The 18,613-nt window shown below is 37.7% G+C and overlaps 1 protein-coding gene across 3 annotated transcripts in view; it reads left to right on the forward strand.

Annotated features, from left to right (window-relative positions):
* Positions 1-15,242, forward strand: part of FBXO15 (F-box protein 15) — a 27,203-nt gene extending 11,961 nt beyond the window's left edge. For all 3 annotated transcript variants that reach the window (XM_048289571.1, XM_048289572.1, XM_048289573.1), the window contains exons 6-10: positions 537-666; positions 2,960-3,042; positions 4,196-4,341; positions 10,297-10,421; positions 13,512-15,242. In XM_048289571.1, coding sequence (XP_048145528.1) covers positions 537-666; positions 2,960-3,042; positions 4,196-4,341; positions 10,297-10,421; positions 13,512-13,781 — 754 coding nt within the window. In that variant the 3' untranslated portion in view covers positions 13,782-15,242. The remainder of the gene's footprint in view (positions 1-536; positions 667-2,959; positions 3,043-4,195; positions 4,342-10,296; positions 10,422-13,511) is intronic.
* The last annotated feature ends 3,371 nt before the right edge of the window (positions 15,243-18,613 follow it).

The following is an 18,613-nucleotide window of genomic DNA, read 5'->3' on the forward strand; positions in this document are numbered from 1 at the left end:
TGTTTGTGAACTTTTAATAAAAAGTGTTTTGGAGCTAATGGCTTTAATTATAGGGAAATTATAGAAAAAAAATCTAAAAAAGGAAAGCTTCCTCTAACGCAGACTTTTAATTTATTATGTGTACAATTTGATCCTTTCCTTTGAATTTTGCTTCCGGGGAGGAAAAATTCACCTTAGTAGCTTGCTTCACACTGACATATATTCAGTGGTTCCATCTAGTACCAATATAGTATCAAAATCAAAGTATAGAGTAATTTTGTTGTATTTTGAAAAATTGGGCAAGCATGTAAGTTCTTCTTTTTTCAAGAGTGTATTAGAACCATTTTATTTCTTTTCTTGTTAGGGGTTGAGATCCTGCTAGTACACTGTAGTTGTTCAAATGTATAGTTTATGGCTCTGCGTGCCAAATGCTTTCAAAACCATTTTCATTATGTGCTGCTGGTCAGACTCCAGAGTTAAAAATGAAATTAGACTGAACTTCTACATGGACAAGGAGACATAGCCTTTTCACTGCATTCTGTATCTTCTTTTCAAAGACCTCGTCGATTTTCCTTGATTGCTGAATACCATGTTGCTAACCTGACTGAAAGTAGTGTAGCAATTGGTGCTGATGAGCTTGTCCAGCTCTTCAGTCTGAGTCCAGGACTGTTAGTAGGAATTTGGAAGGTAAGATAACCTTTTATTTCAGTATTTTATTATCACTTGAAGGAAAAGATTTTTTTTTTGCCCGGTAGTTTGGGATTTGAGGAGTATTTTTTTTTATCTTCCTTTTTTTTTTCCCTTTGGATTTTGAAAGATCTTGTCTAAACTAGTAACCACAAAACTCATGTAGGAACAGTAAGTGGATGATTTATTGTATCCTAAAGAGCTGTCACAGGAATGTATATACTTAAAAAAGAAAAAAATCTAGTTTTAATTAGAAGATCAGTTATGTATCATTCTATATTAGATAGTTTGTTCAATTTTATTTGTTTTGCAGTTCTTCACATGCCCAAGTTTGATATCCTAGAGGAACTTTAAATAGAATGGTTTGAGAAGTGCTTCTTCCTCTGGTTCATACCATGTCCTGTCCACATCACTCAGAGTGATGAGTTCCCAAATAGCAGCTTAGTTTTAATCTACATCACCAGGTAGCTGTATCCTGCTCCAGCAGTAGGAATGCTGTAAATCGTGACCTTTTGGGGGTATTGAATTCTTGGTATTAAGAGTCTTAACCAGCTTGCTTCTGTAGGGTGGGCGTAGAGATGAATGTCCTTAGAGGGCAGTGCTGAGCATCTGAAGTAGATTTCTATGCAAAAGGAATCTGCATCTTTGCACGGAATGCACTAGGACAGTGTCTGCCTGTAGCTACGTAGGGGTGGGTGCTATGGAAGCCTGTCTCAGGTGTTCTGCTCTTGCTCTGAATTCAGAACCCTTTCTTCCTCCCCTCAGCCATGTTATTGACGTAGGCTTGGGCTATTTGGCACTGGCGAGGAACTTTCCTTAGGGAGCCTGTGAACAATTCCTCAAAGTTGTGTCTAATTTCCAGCTGCAAACATGCTGCCTCAAATATGCACAATCACCAGAGGCAATGTTTAAAACCACAGAAGGACTATTCATTTCACTCTTACTTAAAGGTAAGAGTGAAAGTTCATTTCCTAGAAAACTTGAGACTGCCTGACCTGCATGAACCTGTTACAGGTTGTTTCAATCTGTGAAAAACTCTGCTAAATGAACAGCCTTTTCTCTTGCATCTTCAGAAGTTTTGTAGACTGGTGTCCCTGTATTGTTGGCTCTGTGGTCTTGCTTATGCATTGGCCCCTCCAAAGCTTGGAAAGAGAACTCTTTCAGCACCTGGAAATGGTTCAATTATAACTAAGTTCCACATAGTTGTTAAGAACTGAGTGCCTCACTCTAGTATATTTTCCCTGCTTGCTTTTCTGAACAGCAGTTCTTATTCTCTGTGTAGGCAGAGTAATACGAGGTAGTTAACTGTCAGTGGGTGTAGTAATTCTAAATGCCACACATCCTGTTTTTTTGCATGTAGCTGTGTAACAGAAACCAAGGGCAGGTTATGTGGGCCTCTTGGTATTTGGATAGAGAAAGACTGAGAAATTATGTGATTGATAAATCGCCCTAGTTATATCTTTTATAGCTGTAATTTTGCACTACAAAAATACAGGAGTAGTTAAAAAGCCAAAAGTTTGAATAGCGAATGTCATTTTCTGGTAACCCAGAGAGACGAGCACAGTAGTCGCCCACATTTAAGGAGAGTAATAGACTTCTGGCAGTGAATAATTTTCCTATTGACTTAGGTGTTCGTAAATGTAGGATTTAAAAAATGCATTTAAAGAAAAAAAGCTGACATCCTAGCATTCTGTGTTCTTGAAGTAAATACATACCTCTGTCTCTATTTAGTTTTCACATTGATGTTTTCTTTGACTATATACGCATCTGCAGAAGGTTATGTTTTTAATGTTTTCCCAGGAGTAAATAATCTGGTGAAGACAAGATTTTTACTTAGAAATTCACCATTTCTATTGAATAATTCTGTATTCCTCACTGATGTTAGCCCTCTTTGGAAATAGTTCCTTGCATATGAATATAAACCTGATGCTTCAGTAGTTGGGAGTAAGTGCCGTTTGATTCTGTTTAGGTATCTATTTTAAAGTGGTAAGTAGAAGCTAGGAAAGTACAATTCTTGGATTGCTCGCATAATTTTTGCCTTGGCATAGCTAGTTTCCTTCTCTTCCCCATAATATAGAAATGCTGTAATCTTTTATATATATATTCTGTACTCTTGTGAAAAGAGTAAAGGTTTTAGGAGTCCAAGTGTTAAAAAAAGCCATTACTAACATTATTACAGTAATTGGCAGAGTAATAAGCAGCAGCATTTATCCATGAATTTTAATGCTCAGAAAGACCTTGTGAAAAAAAGAATTTCCAGATGAAAATACATCTACTTTAATTAACTTTTCAGGAGAAAAATGAAATTGCTTTTGTTATGGCAAGTCTTCATTATAATCAACTTCTTGAGAGAAGCATTTTGGGCTCTGCTACTGTGTAAGTTTGGTTTTCCTTTGTGGGTAATAAAGATAACCTTTTGAATAAAGCTTTGAGTTTAACAGTTAAAATTGGCTGCTTGTAAGAGGTTTATATTTAGGCAGTAATTATCTATTCTTGTTTAATATAAGCAACAGTTACAGCAACTATATACAAAACTTTAGAAGCATTTTCATACTAAAATATTGCCATTTTTATGCTATTAAGGAGATAATTTACTTATATAAGTGTACTAGTACTTGCTGTATTGAGAAAGTTAGAAATACACTGCCCATACTTTCTCCCTTTTCACAAGCAGTCTTTTTATTTCCTCTTCCTGTCTGAAACAGCGAAAGAAAAGAGAGAGACATTTCAGGAAGTAGGGAAGTAATCTTTGGCTGTGTAAGGGCGGGGGGGGAAATTCTGGTAAACTGGTGAGGTACCTTATCTTTTAGTCCTATTGAGAAAGTAGCTGGGCTTCCTGTGAAGTGTTTGTATATGTGTATATTGCAGTGTATAATATAATACCTATTTATACACCGTAAACTGTTTTAAAAAATGGAGTTTTTAGCTTTAGAACAGTATTTGGGGAATTTATATCCCCCTCAGCTTTCTGGTTAGATACTGCTGTATCTACCAGTAGTCTTAAATGCGCACTATAACTTAGTGTGGCTCTTCTCACATAGAAGGTAAGATTTAACACCATCTCCCTTAGTATCAAATTGGATCCTATGTAGAAGTTGCTCAGTTGCCTCTGGCACTTGGTCTCTTCAGGTCATTTGTGTGCAATAGTTTCTTATTTAGTTAGGCACAGGCAAAATTATTTCAATATTTGCTATTTAAGAGAAGTCTCTAGCTAGTGGGCTTTTAGATTTGTAATTAAGCTGATGCTTTTTTCTTTTTCGTAGAGAAGTCTATGTTTTGAAGTTTAGCAGATGTACCTTTTAAAGTTGACTGCCATATTTTCTGCTTTTGGCTGGGCTGAACAACTGATCAGCAGTATTAGACACTGTATTAGCTTAAAAGAAGCATGATGAACTAGAGATGTTTGATTTCAAAACTGTCTTAAGATGACAGTCTCAGTGTAAGGCTATGTATTATATCTCTCTCTATTAAGTCTCTGTTACCCCCCCTTCCCTTGCTAAATTTGCTAAATTTTTTTTTTTTTTTAAAGTCAATATGCTCCTCCACCTAATAAACCTTTGCTGGATGATATTGACCCAGAATATGGACTGCATGACTATAGCCTGCATCTTGATCTGCATGGCAGAAGCTGCATGTACCTGTGTGGATCATTTAAGGGCCTCTTCTGCAGAAAAGGTAAAGTTGATGGAACAATAATGTGTGTTTTAAAAATGATCCCTGCTGTTATGTCTTTCCTTCTTGTATCCAGTTTCTCTGTTTTAAGGGGAGAAACTGAAATGGAATTTTAAGAGTAAGCTTTTTGTTCATTGTGTGGTTTCTTTCTATCTGCATGGTGCTTTGTGTGGCGTCCTAAGCCTGCTCTGTAGGAAGTCTGCCCACTGTTACATTGACACAGTGTAAGGCCTGGGACACAAATTCTGCAGATTGTCAGGGTCTTTTCTTTTAGTTCCGTGCTGCATTAATAATGCAGTGGCACTGCTCTTGGTGCAGGTCGATGTTTCTTTCACTTGTATTTTATAAAGGAGACACAGTTTGTCCTCATACATTTTGGAGGCTTGTTTCTGTAGAAGTCTCCTCAAGTATACTTTGGATGCACAGACAGACTCAATACATAAATAGATTTGTAGAAGTTACTCTGAACTTTAAGAGTTACAGTTTTTATTTCGGTGAGCTTAGGTTGCCTGTTCTGACATCCTTTCATTGTGTGGTAAACACAATGTTTTGTCATTGTTTTTAATTGCTGCTTCATTCTTTTCTCAGCACTTCTTTCCATGAGACATGATTTACCATCCCTGTTGTTCTCATACAGTCCAAATTCATAAATGTACTGGGGTTTCGGAAAATATATGGGTGATTTCTCCTTTGACATAACTTCAGCATAACTTCCTACAGCTACAAAGCTGTCTTTCTGTAAGCAGAGACAGATTAAAATATTAAAATTAAGCACTTTAATTTATTTAATTTAAAATTAAGTACTGTAAATTAATTATTGCTCCCACTATTTTTTTTAATACCGGCACTCCTGAGCGTTCTGTTGATTTCAGAAAATATTGGTTTTAGTCAGTAGAGGGCGCTGTTGCCAGGCGTGAGTGCTTTTACAGGGCTACAGCATTTCCCCGTGATTTGGTTTATCTCATTTGTATTTGGTGATTCCAAGAACTATTATTTAAACTGCATCCTTGTGCAGTGTGGAGTGTTGTAGTCCTTGAACCTGAAATATACATTTTTTCAGATTCCAGAAAAGCTCTAAGCTTGAATTAAAGGAATAGTTCTAAGGCTAAAACTTCAGTGAAAGTCTATGCTTGTAGCAAGAAACCTTACCTGAAGTGTTGTGCAATACAGGAAGTCCTCTTTATATTCTCAAAAAAAAAATCTTCTCAAAATCGGCCAGAGGGTTGGGTTTTTGGGATTGTGTTGGGTTTTGTTTTTTCTCGCTTAGCTGAGTATCGTGTTTTGTTTTCTAAAATTAAAATATTATGCTCTTAGCAATACAGTTGCACAAGAAGTATTATGTAGCACACTTTCTTTCTTGGTATCACTTTTTTCCTTCTTGGAAGCTACTTCCACAAAAGATTAAGCTGATGTTAATGCAAATTGTTGCAAACGTCCCTGAGCTACAGTTGTGATGCCATCTCACTTTGCAAGTTACAGAATCTGTTTTATGCTCACAAGTGTTTTCTGAATTGCTTTGTTTTTGTGACCTTCAGCAGTATGACAGCCACCACATTCTGGTCTCACAGGACATCAGACAGCTGAAGACATGGTTCTGCAGGCAATAACCTCATTTGTCATCTAGTCCCTTCCATGTGCTTGCACAGTAATTCCTCTTGGAAAATGCTTGACTTCCTCCAAAAATGGTGTAGTGAGGCAGCTTATGGCTGTCTGCTGTCACATTTTTCATTGTAATTTGTTGTTCAATTTGCTCTTTTTGGTGAACATGGTATTGCTGAATGTGCCCAGCTTTGTCCAAGCTGGTTGTGTTTGATGGTTTGTGCTTTGTTTTTAGGCTCCATTCTAATAAAACTCTTTGTCTCATCCTCTGGGAGGACTCTGAAGCATGGAGGTCTGCAACATACTAAGAAGTCGTACTATTTCTTTACATTCTCTACCCAATCCAGTTTTATTTTAAATTATGGATGTGAAATGCCCATGGGAGTTTCCACAACTTGAAACACAGATCAGTTGTCAGCTATTATACTGTTGTTTTATTTATTTACTCGTTTTCATTAGGAAGCTCTAGATATTCCTAGGTTACCAGAGAATGCCCATTTGTATTCTGCGGAATAACTGATTTATTTGCTCAAGTTTAATTTTTGTCTGCTTTTTGTTAGTGTCTATTAATACTGGGCTTAATTTTGCTACTCTTTTTCAATTATTTTTGCAGAATTCTTAGTATTAAATTAAAAAAGGTTATATCACACTTCATTGAACCAAGCAGATGGAGTGTATACAGCTTCAGATTTTTTTTCTGTTTTTAATATTAGCATTACAGTAACTAGCTGTTTTGCCACGGTTTTGGTTGGGTTTTAGCATTTTATTTTATGCTCCCTTTCATGTAAGCAGAATTGGTAATATGGTCTTACTGACAGATACTGTGGGGTGAATATGCTAAATACTTTGTAACTGAATTGAAAATATTTAGAAAAATTTCCTTGTCTTCAAGAAGTTTTGAAAGGCTTTTCATATGACTCCCAGAAGCCGTCAATCTAGCTTCTTAATAAACAGTCTTGAAATGTATTTACTAGGTTTTCAACTTTTTAAGCATAGCTTTGTAGCCACATGGTGTCGCTGTTACTCCCCAGAGAACGGCGAATCACGACACAAGTCCAGGTTGCAAGGTATGGCCGAAGCGACCTCGTTTAATCACGCATAACCTTTATAACATGGTTCGCAAAAGAGAAATTACATGATTGGCTTATTCACCCACCACCTCTGAAGGTGACAGGCTGAGCAGTAAGACACCCATTTCCACATATTATTCTCACAAGACTGAAAACAATTCTAGTGTTCTCACAACAACCTGCAGGTGCAGAAATGGTTTACATTCTCACAAACTGTTGTCCATCCAGTTCTCATGAGAACGAAAGCTTTCACAGAGAAGCTGTGAGAAGCTGGATTTCTCTAACTGCTTTCTTATGAGAAAGGAAAGTGTCACAGGAAAAATCCTCTGTCAGGCCTTGCTAGCACTACAACATGGTAATTTAAGCTTTGGCTTTTCAATGTCATTTCTTGTTGATGTAATTTGAAGTGTTGTGCTTGCAGAATGTACGGGGTGATTTTTGTGTATTTAGAGAGCTTTTAAGATTTGTTTGTGAAATTTCGTATCAGGCATTTGAAATGTTTTGCATGACCTTGAAGAATGCTTTGCAAGTTTAAATAACCATTTCAGTGGGGGTTAGGCTTGTTGTTGGCACCAGAATTAGTGTTAACCACAGATTTTCCTCTGAAAATACTAATCAAATTACAACTTGCAACAAAGGCTTGGTTAGCAAAACAAACTTCCTTGGCTTTTAGCTAAAATAAGTGCTTTGGAACTATTGGTCTATTTGTTTCCTTCCCCTGAGGTTTGTCTACATGATGTATGTTCTCTTTGTTGGTATTACCTTTATTTGGAAATATTTGTTCCCTATAACTTAACTCTGCTGCTTTGCTGCTCTAAGTGTCTTGCATAAACCAAGGACTAGAGAGATTATAAGGGAACAATGAAACAAAGTCTAGATCTGGCTGAAGAAAGCCCTGTCCAGTTTGTGTCCTCTGTGTTTTTCTTGGTATGTTTAATGTAGCTTGTTCTGCCCTTTAATTTCATTTTCTCATCTGACTGGGGTGAGGAAGGGGAGATTTCAGGATATCCTGAAATCTCTTAGCCTTACATACTTAGCCTTCAGCTTCTTGCTCTTTTCTAGGCAGACTTTTCCTTCCATCTGAATGTGAGGACTGCAATGGAGCTTTTATATTTAAAAAAAATACATAAAGACTGGATTAACTAACCCATGAATAATTAGCCTTCAGATTCCTGATCTGTTGCCTATTCACATTCTTGCTAAAGTTAAGAAGTAACTGCAACACACCTTAGCCAGCTGATCTATCTAGCAGTGCTGTATTAATGCCATGCAATAGTAGTGATGTCCTGGGGTTCATTAATTTATTAGCAGAATGCTTTTTCAATCAGTTTTTATTCCGTTCAAACTTTATTTGGCTTGAATGAGTAAGAGAAATAGCCACTGCCATTCAGATTGGAATTGTGGACAACCAAATAGTCCTTTGGGAAAAATGCTTGTTGGCTGATGTTTTCAAGTCTCCTGTATAAAAGCTCAGCTGTAAATGTGGACTTTTTGGTGCTTAGTCAGTAAACTATTTAGCTAAGATATTTTTACCTGGAATGAAATTTTGTCATTTAATTTGATTTACTGAGGTTTTGGAACGGAACCATTTGGGCAGGTATCAACGGCCTTTTTCTCCTTGGAGATGGATCGTGGAAATTAATTCTGCTTACATTTTCCTCACTGATTTCTTTTGGATTTCACTGCAAGGACAGTGGGTATCACGGTGTGGAGGATTGCATTTTCTTGCAACCATACAAAATATTTCCTACAAAATATGTCCTGGGCATAGTCATGTTGGTTTCACTGTATTCACACTCCTATTCCAGTGTCTGTATTGAAAAACCTGCAGCTGTTCTGTCATGTGTTGGGCTGCTTCCTCCCCAGAGTAAGTATTCTTTGGACTCCCCACTGGTGAGTGATGCCTTTCCAGTATTGGTTTGTGGCCAGCTGTATCTTGGGAGTTGCTTGGCCCTACAGTGCCAATTCAGAGAAGTTTCTGGCTTCTGTGGTAAAATGTGGGCTTTCTTTCTCCATCACTGCCTTCAGCTGTCTGCTTCAAGCAGAGGTTTTGCTGCCACTGCATGCAGGCTGCAGCCATTTAACTCACAGCCAGCTTTTCTGATGTTGCTTCTTCTGTCTGTAGCCTCGTGCTGCTACTTGAGCTTGACTGAAGGAGAATCACAGGCAAAGCACTTTGGTCTTTTTTCACTTCTGTCACTTGCATCTTAAACCTCTGCAAGCCCCTTCACTTCTTACCTTACCATCCAGGGCCTGCTCCTGGATGCTGACAAGCATTATGTTCCTGGCATTCCTTCTCTCCCTTCCTATGTGTCTCCTTCAAGTGCTAGATACTTTCTTTTTTTGTATTGAGGTCTCTAGTGCTTTTGTTTTGAGAGAGTATCTCTTGTTCAAGGAAACTTGTTTAAGGGATGTCTTACTAAGAAATCTGCTTGTGTCATGATGTGATGCTTTTATTTTCACTTTTCTTTGTAGTCAGTTCATTATGATGTACCCCAGGTTATAATTAGACTGTTGGACTCCCTGGTTAATTTTCCTTCTCTGATAGCAAGGGAAAAAAGAACAATTAAAAAAAGCGCTGATCTCTTCTCAGAGGAGAGATACTGAAGAAATACGGTTATATATAGTAATAAAAAAACCCCCCACAAATAATAATAATTCTGTGGGAAAAAAAAAAAACCTGAGCCCTTGGAAAGCTATTTTAAAAATGAACAAATCCATAATTTAAAAACTTGATTCAAATCAAAGCATACTGCATGTCAATTTAAAATGATGCAATATCTTTTCCAAGGAGGAATAGTTACTGTATACCCTTTGTATTGGGTTATTTGAGTTTCCAGTTAGAGCTGAGAGATTTAAATAATTTGAAAGAAAAAGGTTGGGGGAGATAGATACCTCATCATTTATTTTGTGTGTTAGTGTTGAGCTTGACTTCTGGGGAATGGGCAGTGATGGAGGCACTGGGGGCATGAAATTGAAACGTTGAATGTGGAATTTACTTCTTGCATCCTTGTGTAAGTTCTTTAGGTGGCATTCCTATTTTTATACTAAAAAATACAAAAGAATTTTTTAGCTGCTGTTTCTATTGTGGATCACAGAATCAAAGCTCAAAACTGCAACTCAATTCCTCTATAATGTGCTTGATATCTAGCTGTTGGTGTATGTCAAGGTTTGTTATTGGTGAGTGGGAAGAAAAAGGCATGGAGAGAAGATAAGAAAACATTTACAGTGTACTTGGGCTGAATTTGATTTACACTGCTATAATGTTGTATATTGTTTGTATTTTCAGGTGACATTGAAAATGGATACCTGAGGCTCTCAGTTGTAAGCTTAAAGGATAATAGGAAGCACTTTCCTATTATTGGGACACTTGGCATATGCTGGGAAACAGATGCGTTTAAAGGCAATGTAAAGGTCAGAAATAGTTTTTGTTTCTGGAAATGCTTATCTCAAAACAGAATTGTGTTTGTGCATCCTAAATATGCTAAATTTTAAACAATCTTTTGATTTGTAGAAGGTGTCTGTAACTAGACAAAAACCTCTCTTCCAATATTCCAAAAAATATGTGCATTTTGAGGAAAAAAGTTTTTTTCTTTTCTCTCATAGCATCTGGATTGCATGATACACTCATTATGCGTGTGTTACTACTCCAGTGCTTTCCATTCAGCAAAGATGCTGTGACCAACCAGCCCTGCTTGGAAATGCTGGACAAAAAAAATGTACTGCAGATGTACTTTTTGTGACGGTTTTTTTTGGTTCGGTGTGAGGGGGTTTTTTTGTTGTTGTTTTGTGGGTTCATTTTTGGGTTTTTTTTTGTTTTTGTTTTGTTGGTTGGTTGGGTTTTTTTGTGAGCAATAAGCCTTGAACCTATGGGGAAATACGCTGCAGTTCTGTGCTGTATATGCAGGAACTGCTGGGGAATGTTAAAATGCCAGTGGGCACAGGCAGAAACTACAGTCAGCACCTAGCTCGGGTCAGGTACGTCGGTCAGCTGGATTAACTCTTTGTATTTTAGAGGAGTGCTCACACATTCTATTGGATAAAATTCCTAAAAGAACTATTTCAAACAAAGTTTCAGAGTAGTTCTCTAGATTTTTCATGAATATTTCAGAAGTCCCAAAAATTCTGATAAATGTTATTTAAGCACTACTGAAAAATTAACTAGTTCAACACTTGATTTCAATTTTGGCACTTCTTTTGAAAAAAAACCCCTCAAAATTAATAAAACTGTTGTTTCTGCCAATCCTGTATAAATGTGGGATGGAATACTGTTTGATAACATAAATGGGAGAGACTTTTTTACTAAAGCTGGTAGTGATGAAACAAGGGATAATGTTTTTAAACTGAAAAAGGGTAAATTTAAATTGGACATCAGAAAAAAAAAAAGTAAAAAATTCTCCATGCTGAGCATGGTGAGACTGGGGAGTTGGAATCAGACGACATTTAAAAGTCCTTTCCAACCCAGACCATTCTATGACTCTATAGGATTAACAGCTGCTTGGCAGATATTTCTTTTTCCATGAAAATAATCATGAGTAGCACATAAGAATTTGGGAAGTTATCTGTCAGAGGAAGCAGAGAGCTATGGCTCTAGTCTTCAGTTTTTTAGTTTTAGTCTCTCTCCTATGTGCTTACAGCATAAGTTATACTGAATATTTATTTCTAGGACAATAAAGAATATAAATTTTTTTAAACTCCTACTTTTGTGGTGACAGACTGAACATGTCAACACATAGCTGTGGCTTGAATTCAGTGTGGTTTTTAACATAAGACTCTAAAATTCTTAAAACATGTGAAGGCCAAATGACATCAGCCACAGAAGCAGGACATTCCACTACTTTGAATTTATTTGAATTTTGTTTAATACTCTAAGGAAAACCAAAAAACCCAAAAGCTTCTTGGCACTTCTGGGTTTTTTTAATAAAAAAATTTAATTGCTGAAGTAGATATAGTTAGAAATAGTCATGGCTTAGGAATGGTATTCTCCAATTTAGTGTTCTCACTGTAACCACTCCAAATCACACTCTGCTGGCTTTCTTCCCCTTTCCTCTCCCCTTTGCTGCGCTGGAGAGGTGAACTGGAGGCACAAAAGGTAAAGATCACAGGTTAAGATAAGAACAGTTTACTGGAAACAGCAATGAGATAAGAAAATTGAGAGTAGCCACAACAATATTAATAACAAGAATGTATGAGAGAGGTGAGTGATTCACATGCAAATGCTCACTGTGGAGCCCAACCTGACCATGCCTTTCCCCACCCCTGGAAATGAGGTGACTGTGGTATAGAACAAACTCCATGTTTTAGCCATGCTCCCTCCTGGCTACTGCAAAAATTAACCCTGTCCTGGCCAGAACCAGGACAGAAATGCATGGGAAGACCCCCACCATCCCGCCACTCAACACCACCTTGCTTTACTTTTCATAATTGGCCTTGTATGTGCAAGTTGTCAGACCAAAAAACAGTGATTCTTTCTTGTTTCCAGTGATTTTGTAGCTCATGTAAGTTTATTATATCATCATTAGGTTTGGTTTGAATTTTTTATTTTCAGCATAGTCTACTGTAAAAAGCTTAGGGAGACTGTATGTATCATATTGCCTCATGTTTGTGCCATCTGCTCTTGTATTGTTTGATTGAAGTAAAGTAATAGTGAAAGCAATGTTAGAGCAACAGAAGCACAGCTATGTAGTACAGAGAAATAAAACATTTCAAATGAATTTTTTTGGCATGGAGTATGTGGTGTTGGTTTGTTTATGCTTTTGGAGTATAGATACAACATAATTAAGAGAATTTGATTCATTTAGTGATTCAGAACTCAAGAGAATAAGTAACAGCTGATACTAACAATGATACACAACTCCTATGGTTTTGAGGGATATGCAAAACAATCATTTTGCAAAGACCCGAGAATTGGCATTAACATTTTAAAATTACGTAGTTGTGTAATCTTGTAAAGAAATATTTTCAAGAATCTGTAAAAGGAAGAATTACATGAGGATTATTAATACTACCTTTCTGGGAACTGAAGCTGTGAGCCATTCAAAAAGTGCAATGTACAGCTGGCATGGAAGGGTAATTGTGTGTGCACTGCCTTGGGTGGTCCCTGAGTATCTTTGCAAACATTGCTGCGTTCACCCAAGTTTAGCAGCTGAGTTTGAATTTAGGTTGCTTTCTCATATTGAAAAGACTATTATTATTTGAATGGTAAAGTAATAATTGAGAAAAACATGTTAAGGGTTTAAAAATGTTCAAGAAATAATGTTCTGATTTGGGTTGGCAGTGGTACCTTCTGTAGCACAGCCTTTGATGTCTGTAGTTTGCAATTTTGATTTCTTTAGGAAACTTCTAGGTAAGTATTTGTTGCAGTAGGCAGTGAAGCACTATCACTTATATTTTGAGTTTTTAGCCTTCATATAAAACTCTCTGAACTCTTAATATTTCTTCTAAAATCAGGGACAGATCTGTGCCATGACATAGGGAAGTAATCTCTTCTGCTTGTGTTTGTAGGACTGCTTTGTGATGGATCTGACTCTCCTGGATGGAACTGGAAAGCCCTTCTGGTGTTTTAGTGCTCCAGTCTACATGGAATTGTCTTCCAAGGCATCCGGCCTTTATGACTACATGGGTCATATCTATACTGCAGACTATGTAGATTCAGAGGGTAAAGTCTGTGTTGAGTTTGTATGGTTGGAAGAAACCAAGGAATATATTACAGTCAGTTTGGTGCTTTATGTAAGCACCAAAAAGGTAAATAGCTGGTATGGAACAAACTACTGACTTAATTAGGTCACTAATTTCCTTGCTTGAAAAACCAAACCAAACCACCCTCCCACAACAAAAACCACAATAAACGTTTGATGCTTAAGATTGACAACAACAAGCAAGACTGTTCCTGCAAGTTTTCCAGTAACAAGTGCAATTGCCTAATTTTTTTTAATAGGCAATTGGGGGATCAAAGAGACATATTGATATAAATGAGTTTTTCTTCTCTGTTGAACATCCCATGGTTAGTCTGTTTCTGATACTGGGTATATTGAAATTATTTTTAGGAAGATTTCTCCTTATAGACACTTGTTACTATGGTTAAGGAATTGCTTCTTTTGAGAGCCATACTGTGAAGATGCCTTATGTTACATAAGCTAGACTGGTTTTGAGAACATTGACTTTTATGCTTAGTAATAAAACAGCATGTGTGCTGTTCCCTCCAGGTTTGTCAGAGTGTTATTGGTAAATGACAGGTTTTATTAAATGCATTTTGTTAAACACTTCTTCCAGAAAAACTTCACTTAAATATATTTTAGTGAAGGATTGAAAGGGTAGATGGGAAGTCATATCTGAAAAATGTCAGTCAAGGCATTTGTTAAGAAAGTAATGTGTAAAATCTATTTATGACATTTTTTCAAATTCCTGTTTGTTCTGTTTTCCCATGTTCTAACCTTCTGTCTGATTTGAGCCTAGATACTTGCCTCACATACTGGCCTATGAATAAGTGTCCCAATTATCAGCCAACCTGAGCTTATGTCTGTTCTTACTGAATGTATGTAACATTCAGTTATTCTGGAAACAATGCATATCTGATACTGTTTATCTAACAATGTGGATTCATTTAAAAATTGAATATATGTGCCTGATCTTTCCAGTTCCTTAGAGTAACTTTAGAATCACATCTTCCACTCCCTGTATTAAAAAAAAAAAAAATTACATGGTATTGTGAGTCCAGTGTCATTACCTAGTAAGGACAGTTATGTTGTTGACTGCTCTGCTGTTCCTATGCTAGTGATTTCCTTAAAAATAAATTCTCTCTTTTCTTTATTTGTTTACATATATTAATTGGTTTGTGCAAACAATGTTCATATGTAAGCACTTGTCTTCTGTGCTATAGAGGCAGCAGGAGATAGATACTACAGCCAGAGAGTTTTCTTAATGTAACTTTCAAAGACCTTAAGCTGAGGCTGATACAGGTCTAGTTCACCTTGTTAACCTTGCCTAAAGAAGCAGAGGAAATGTTTCTGTGTTTGGTCGTTAGCCAGACTTACAAGAACAATCAGCTGCGTTTTGTCTCCTTTCTTACTGACTGCTGATGGGGACAGGGATCCCTTGAAGTGATATAAAGGTTTTAACACGTGGACTCGGTGTGATGAATGGCAGAACAACAGACACTGAAATTGATCTGCACAGACAAGTGGCCAACCTAGATTTTTTTTTTGCCCAAATTTAGTCTTTGAGATACCAGCTTTAGCAAGGAAATGGTAGCTCAGTCCCAAAGTCTTCCTGGTGATTAGCCTTACTGCTAAACCTGTAAACAAAAATGTAGAATTATTCTGGCTACATTGTTCCTTTGAAATTTGCAAGTATGTTCTCTGCCCTGCTATGAATCTACTAAAGTCAATGAGCACCCAGCAGCCATCAAATGGTAAAAGATCTGTCACTGTTCATTCTAGCTGAATTTTTATTGTATTTCCAATGTTTCTGGTTTTAGGGGGTTTTAAAATAAAAATAAAGTACTTACTTTAATAAACAATTTCAATTTCTAAAATATTTGATTATTTTATACAACTGAATGTTTTATAGAAAATTCTGGTGTCATTGTTGGAAATGAAACAAGAGAGTATGCTCTCCCTACCCCTGACAGGCTCATCTAGTAGCCTGAAAGTTTACTAACTGAATTGATGAGGATGAGAGTAAGCCTTTAGCAGCATTGTCAACCTAAAAGGTGTTACAAGGCAGAACAGTTTCCTCAGGTTATTGCTGACTTACTTCTGTTGTTCATAAACAATATGTGTATTCAGCAAACCCAAGCAAACTGTTCCAAGATCTTAAAAAACGGACGGAACTGTTGCAGAACTTTTCTCCTGTATCTTCACTGACCATAATTTTTCTGGATCCTGAAATAGGCCTTAGATGGATGTAAACTTGAATTAGTATTATGCCACTCCTTTGATTTCAGCTGACAGTTGCTTTTAACTTGCACAACAGAAGCAAATTCAGTAGGTGCCACCTGTATGATCAAATCTGGTAAGTTACAAATGCCTTAAATCAAGCTTCCATTTCTTCAACTCACATCCTCCCTTCTTTGTATAAGTAAGGATGTACACTGAACTTCCACAGAGGAAAGGGTTTACATTAGGTAAACTGCACTGGCCCATTCCATGAAAGAAAGCATCTGTTCTAAAAACTCATCATGCTTTGGTTAACATCTTCATCTAATCTTCTAAGTCCCCTTTTACACACCTGGTGCAAAAGGTGGTCGGGTGAGTTGCATGTAGCACTCTACAGTAAAAGATTCTTGCTGTATAAAAGACAATTATTAGAACAAACGGGAAAGATGGAGGCACCAGTCGAAATCTGGTCATGTGGCAACTGGTCGTGACACTAAGCCTTCCAGCACATTTTTCCTTTAAAGCCTCAGGATTTCTTGCAGCTGCTTTTAATAATTTTGTATTACATACTGAAGACAGAAAAATGTGTTTGTTGTAATTTTATCATTTATACAAGTAGTAAGACAATTTCTGTGAGCTGAAGTAGAAACACTTTTAAGTCAAAGATTTTACTTGTATTTGTGTGCTTTAGGTACCAACTCATCCAATTAAAAATAGAGCAGCCCCTACCAACTTCTAAATGTGTATGTTTAAGTACTCTGCAATAGACAGAATGGTAGGATTTTTTAAAGGGTGATTTACATGGTAGGCAAGCATAAAAACAGTACTTAGTTTATTTTAGTGCTATTATAATAGTGCTCATTTAACATGAGTTTAAATTGCATTGAAAAGGAATCAGTGTGAAAGAGTGCTTTAATGAAAGGGCTTTCATGAGATTATTCCAACAGTGGAGTTGTCATCTAATAGAACTACATGTAAATGTTAATTCTGCCATTTATCCTTGTTTTGCCAGATATCTGCTGGGTACCTAAATGCTTCTGTATTCTGTGTTCTTGAATTTTTTAAAAATTTTTTAAGAGGTATTTTTGAAGGGAAAATGTCTTCAATGAGCAATTTATTCATATTTTTTGGCATTTAATGTGATCTTCCATTGATACAAGCTGGAACTGTTGGTTTGTATTATCTGAGCAATTGTCTTTAATTTTAACACTGCCCTTCTGGAATCATTGCTCTTTACTGCAGTTGGCTTACTATAGTGGGAAGCTAATGGCAGCTGTATATTCTGAAGTCTTTGTAGCACAGGTGAGTAATGACAGTATTTTTCTTCCAAATGCCCTTTCAATTGTTTTGGTTTTTCTTCCCTTCTTTTTGCAATTGCTTTTATAATACATTTCAGTTCCAATGTGCTTTTTGGTACATTTGATTTAATATGGAAAGCAGTTGTATGGTGGGTAGTCTCATTGACTCTTCTTTTCCCTGCCTGGCCTCTCTCCCTATTTAGCAGGTATGTTTTGATTTGTATTCATCCATATGGCGGTTTGACGCTGGTTAAGCACCAAGCACCATGAAAAATTATTCACTTATTTTCCTCTGCTATAGCTGAGCAGAGGAGGGGGAATTGAAACTTCATTTTCATGAACTGAAATAAGGATTATTGAGGAAAAAAGTTCAAGGCAAAACAAGTTCAAAACTTAAAGAGTCTGAAGAAGATTTATTATTGACAGAATTAAAAGTAAAAAGGCTAATGAGAACTAAAGCAGACTCTCAGAGCACCTTTCTTCTCCCAGTACCTCCCTCTTTCCATCAACCGCACAAAGAAGCAAACATGGGGTTTTGGTCAGTATTTCATTTCTTAAGAGTCTTTCTTTAAGGAGAAGAGTTTCTTTTGTGCCGTGGGATCCTTCCCACGGGAGATAGTTCTCCGCAAACTTTTCTAGCGTGGTTTCAACTTGGACAAGCAACAGCCCGCCTAAATCTGCGGCAGTGAAAATCCCTCCCATGACTCCCGCAGTATTCCTACAACTGCCAGCATGGGTTATGGGGTTAAGTCTTTTAAGGATGAGCTCTTCTAGCCTGGAAGCAAAGGTTCTCTTCTTCAATCTTTAAAAGCCTCTCAGCATCTGTGCGCCCGAGTGTGACTACTCCTCTTCACGGGCTGTGCGTGGGTCTCTGCACCCCCCCATGTACATCATGAATTGTATGGAAAACAGATTGTTGTATTATAGTCCCCACCACAGCTTGCAGGAGAATTTCAGCTCTGGCACTGGGAGCGCCTCCGCCCTCTCCATTCCCCCCCTGACCTCACTGCCACCATGTTGGCCTTCCTTCACGTGGCCTCACTTTTCCTTTTTCTCTGACTTGGAAAAAAGTCAGTGTCTGTAAGCTGCAGCTGAGAAGTTGGTCTTGTCCGGGCTCTGCATCGGGGAAAGACTTGCCCTGTCTCTCGCTGCCGGCACTGTGGTGTTTTTTGTCCGGTTCGGTGCGAGCCATGCTGACCTCAGGGGCCCGCTGGCACCGTGCCGGCCACGGCGGCTTCAGAAGAATCTCAGCCCCGCCGTCCTGGCCTCAGTTGGGGATTTTCCAGCCGTGTGGCTGTTCGTGGCGCCGGGGTGGCTCCTCTCGGTGGCCCAGCCTCGGCCGCCGCGCCGGGAAGGCCCGGGGACCCCGGCCCCTTGCCACCCCTTGTAGGGAAACAAGGGAAAAAGGAGCTTCTGGCGGTCTCTCTTAAAT

This window comes from Corvus hawaiiensis, chromosome 30 (assembly GCF_020740725.1).
Source record: "Corvus hawaiiensis isolate bCorHaw1 chromosome 30, bCorHaw1.pri.cur, whole genome shotgun sequence".
Lineage (NCBI taxonomy): Eukaryota > Metazoa > Chordata > Aves > Passeriformes > Corvidae > Corvus > Corvus hawaiiensis.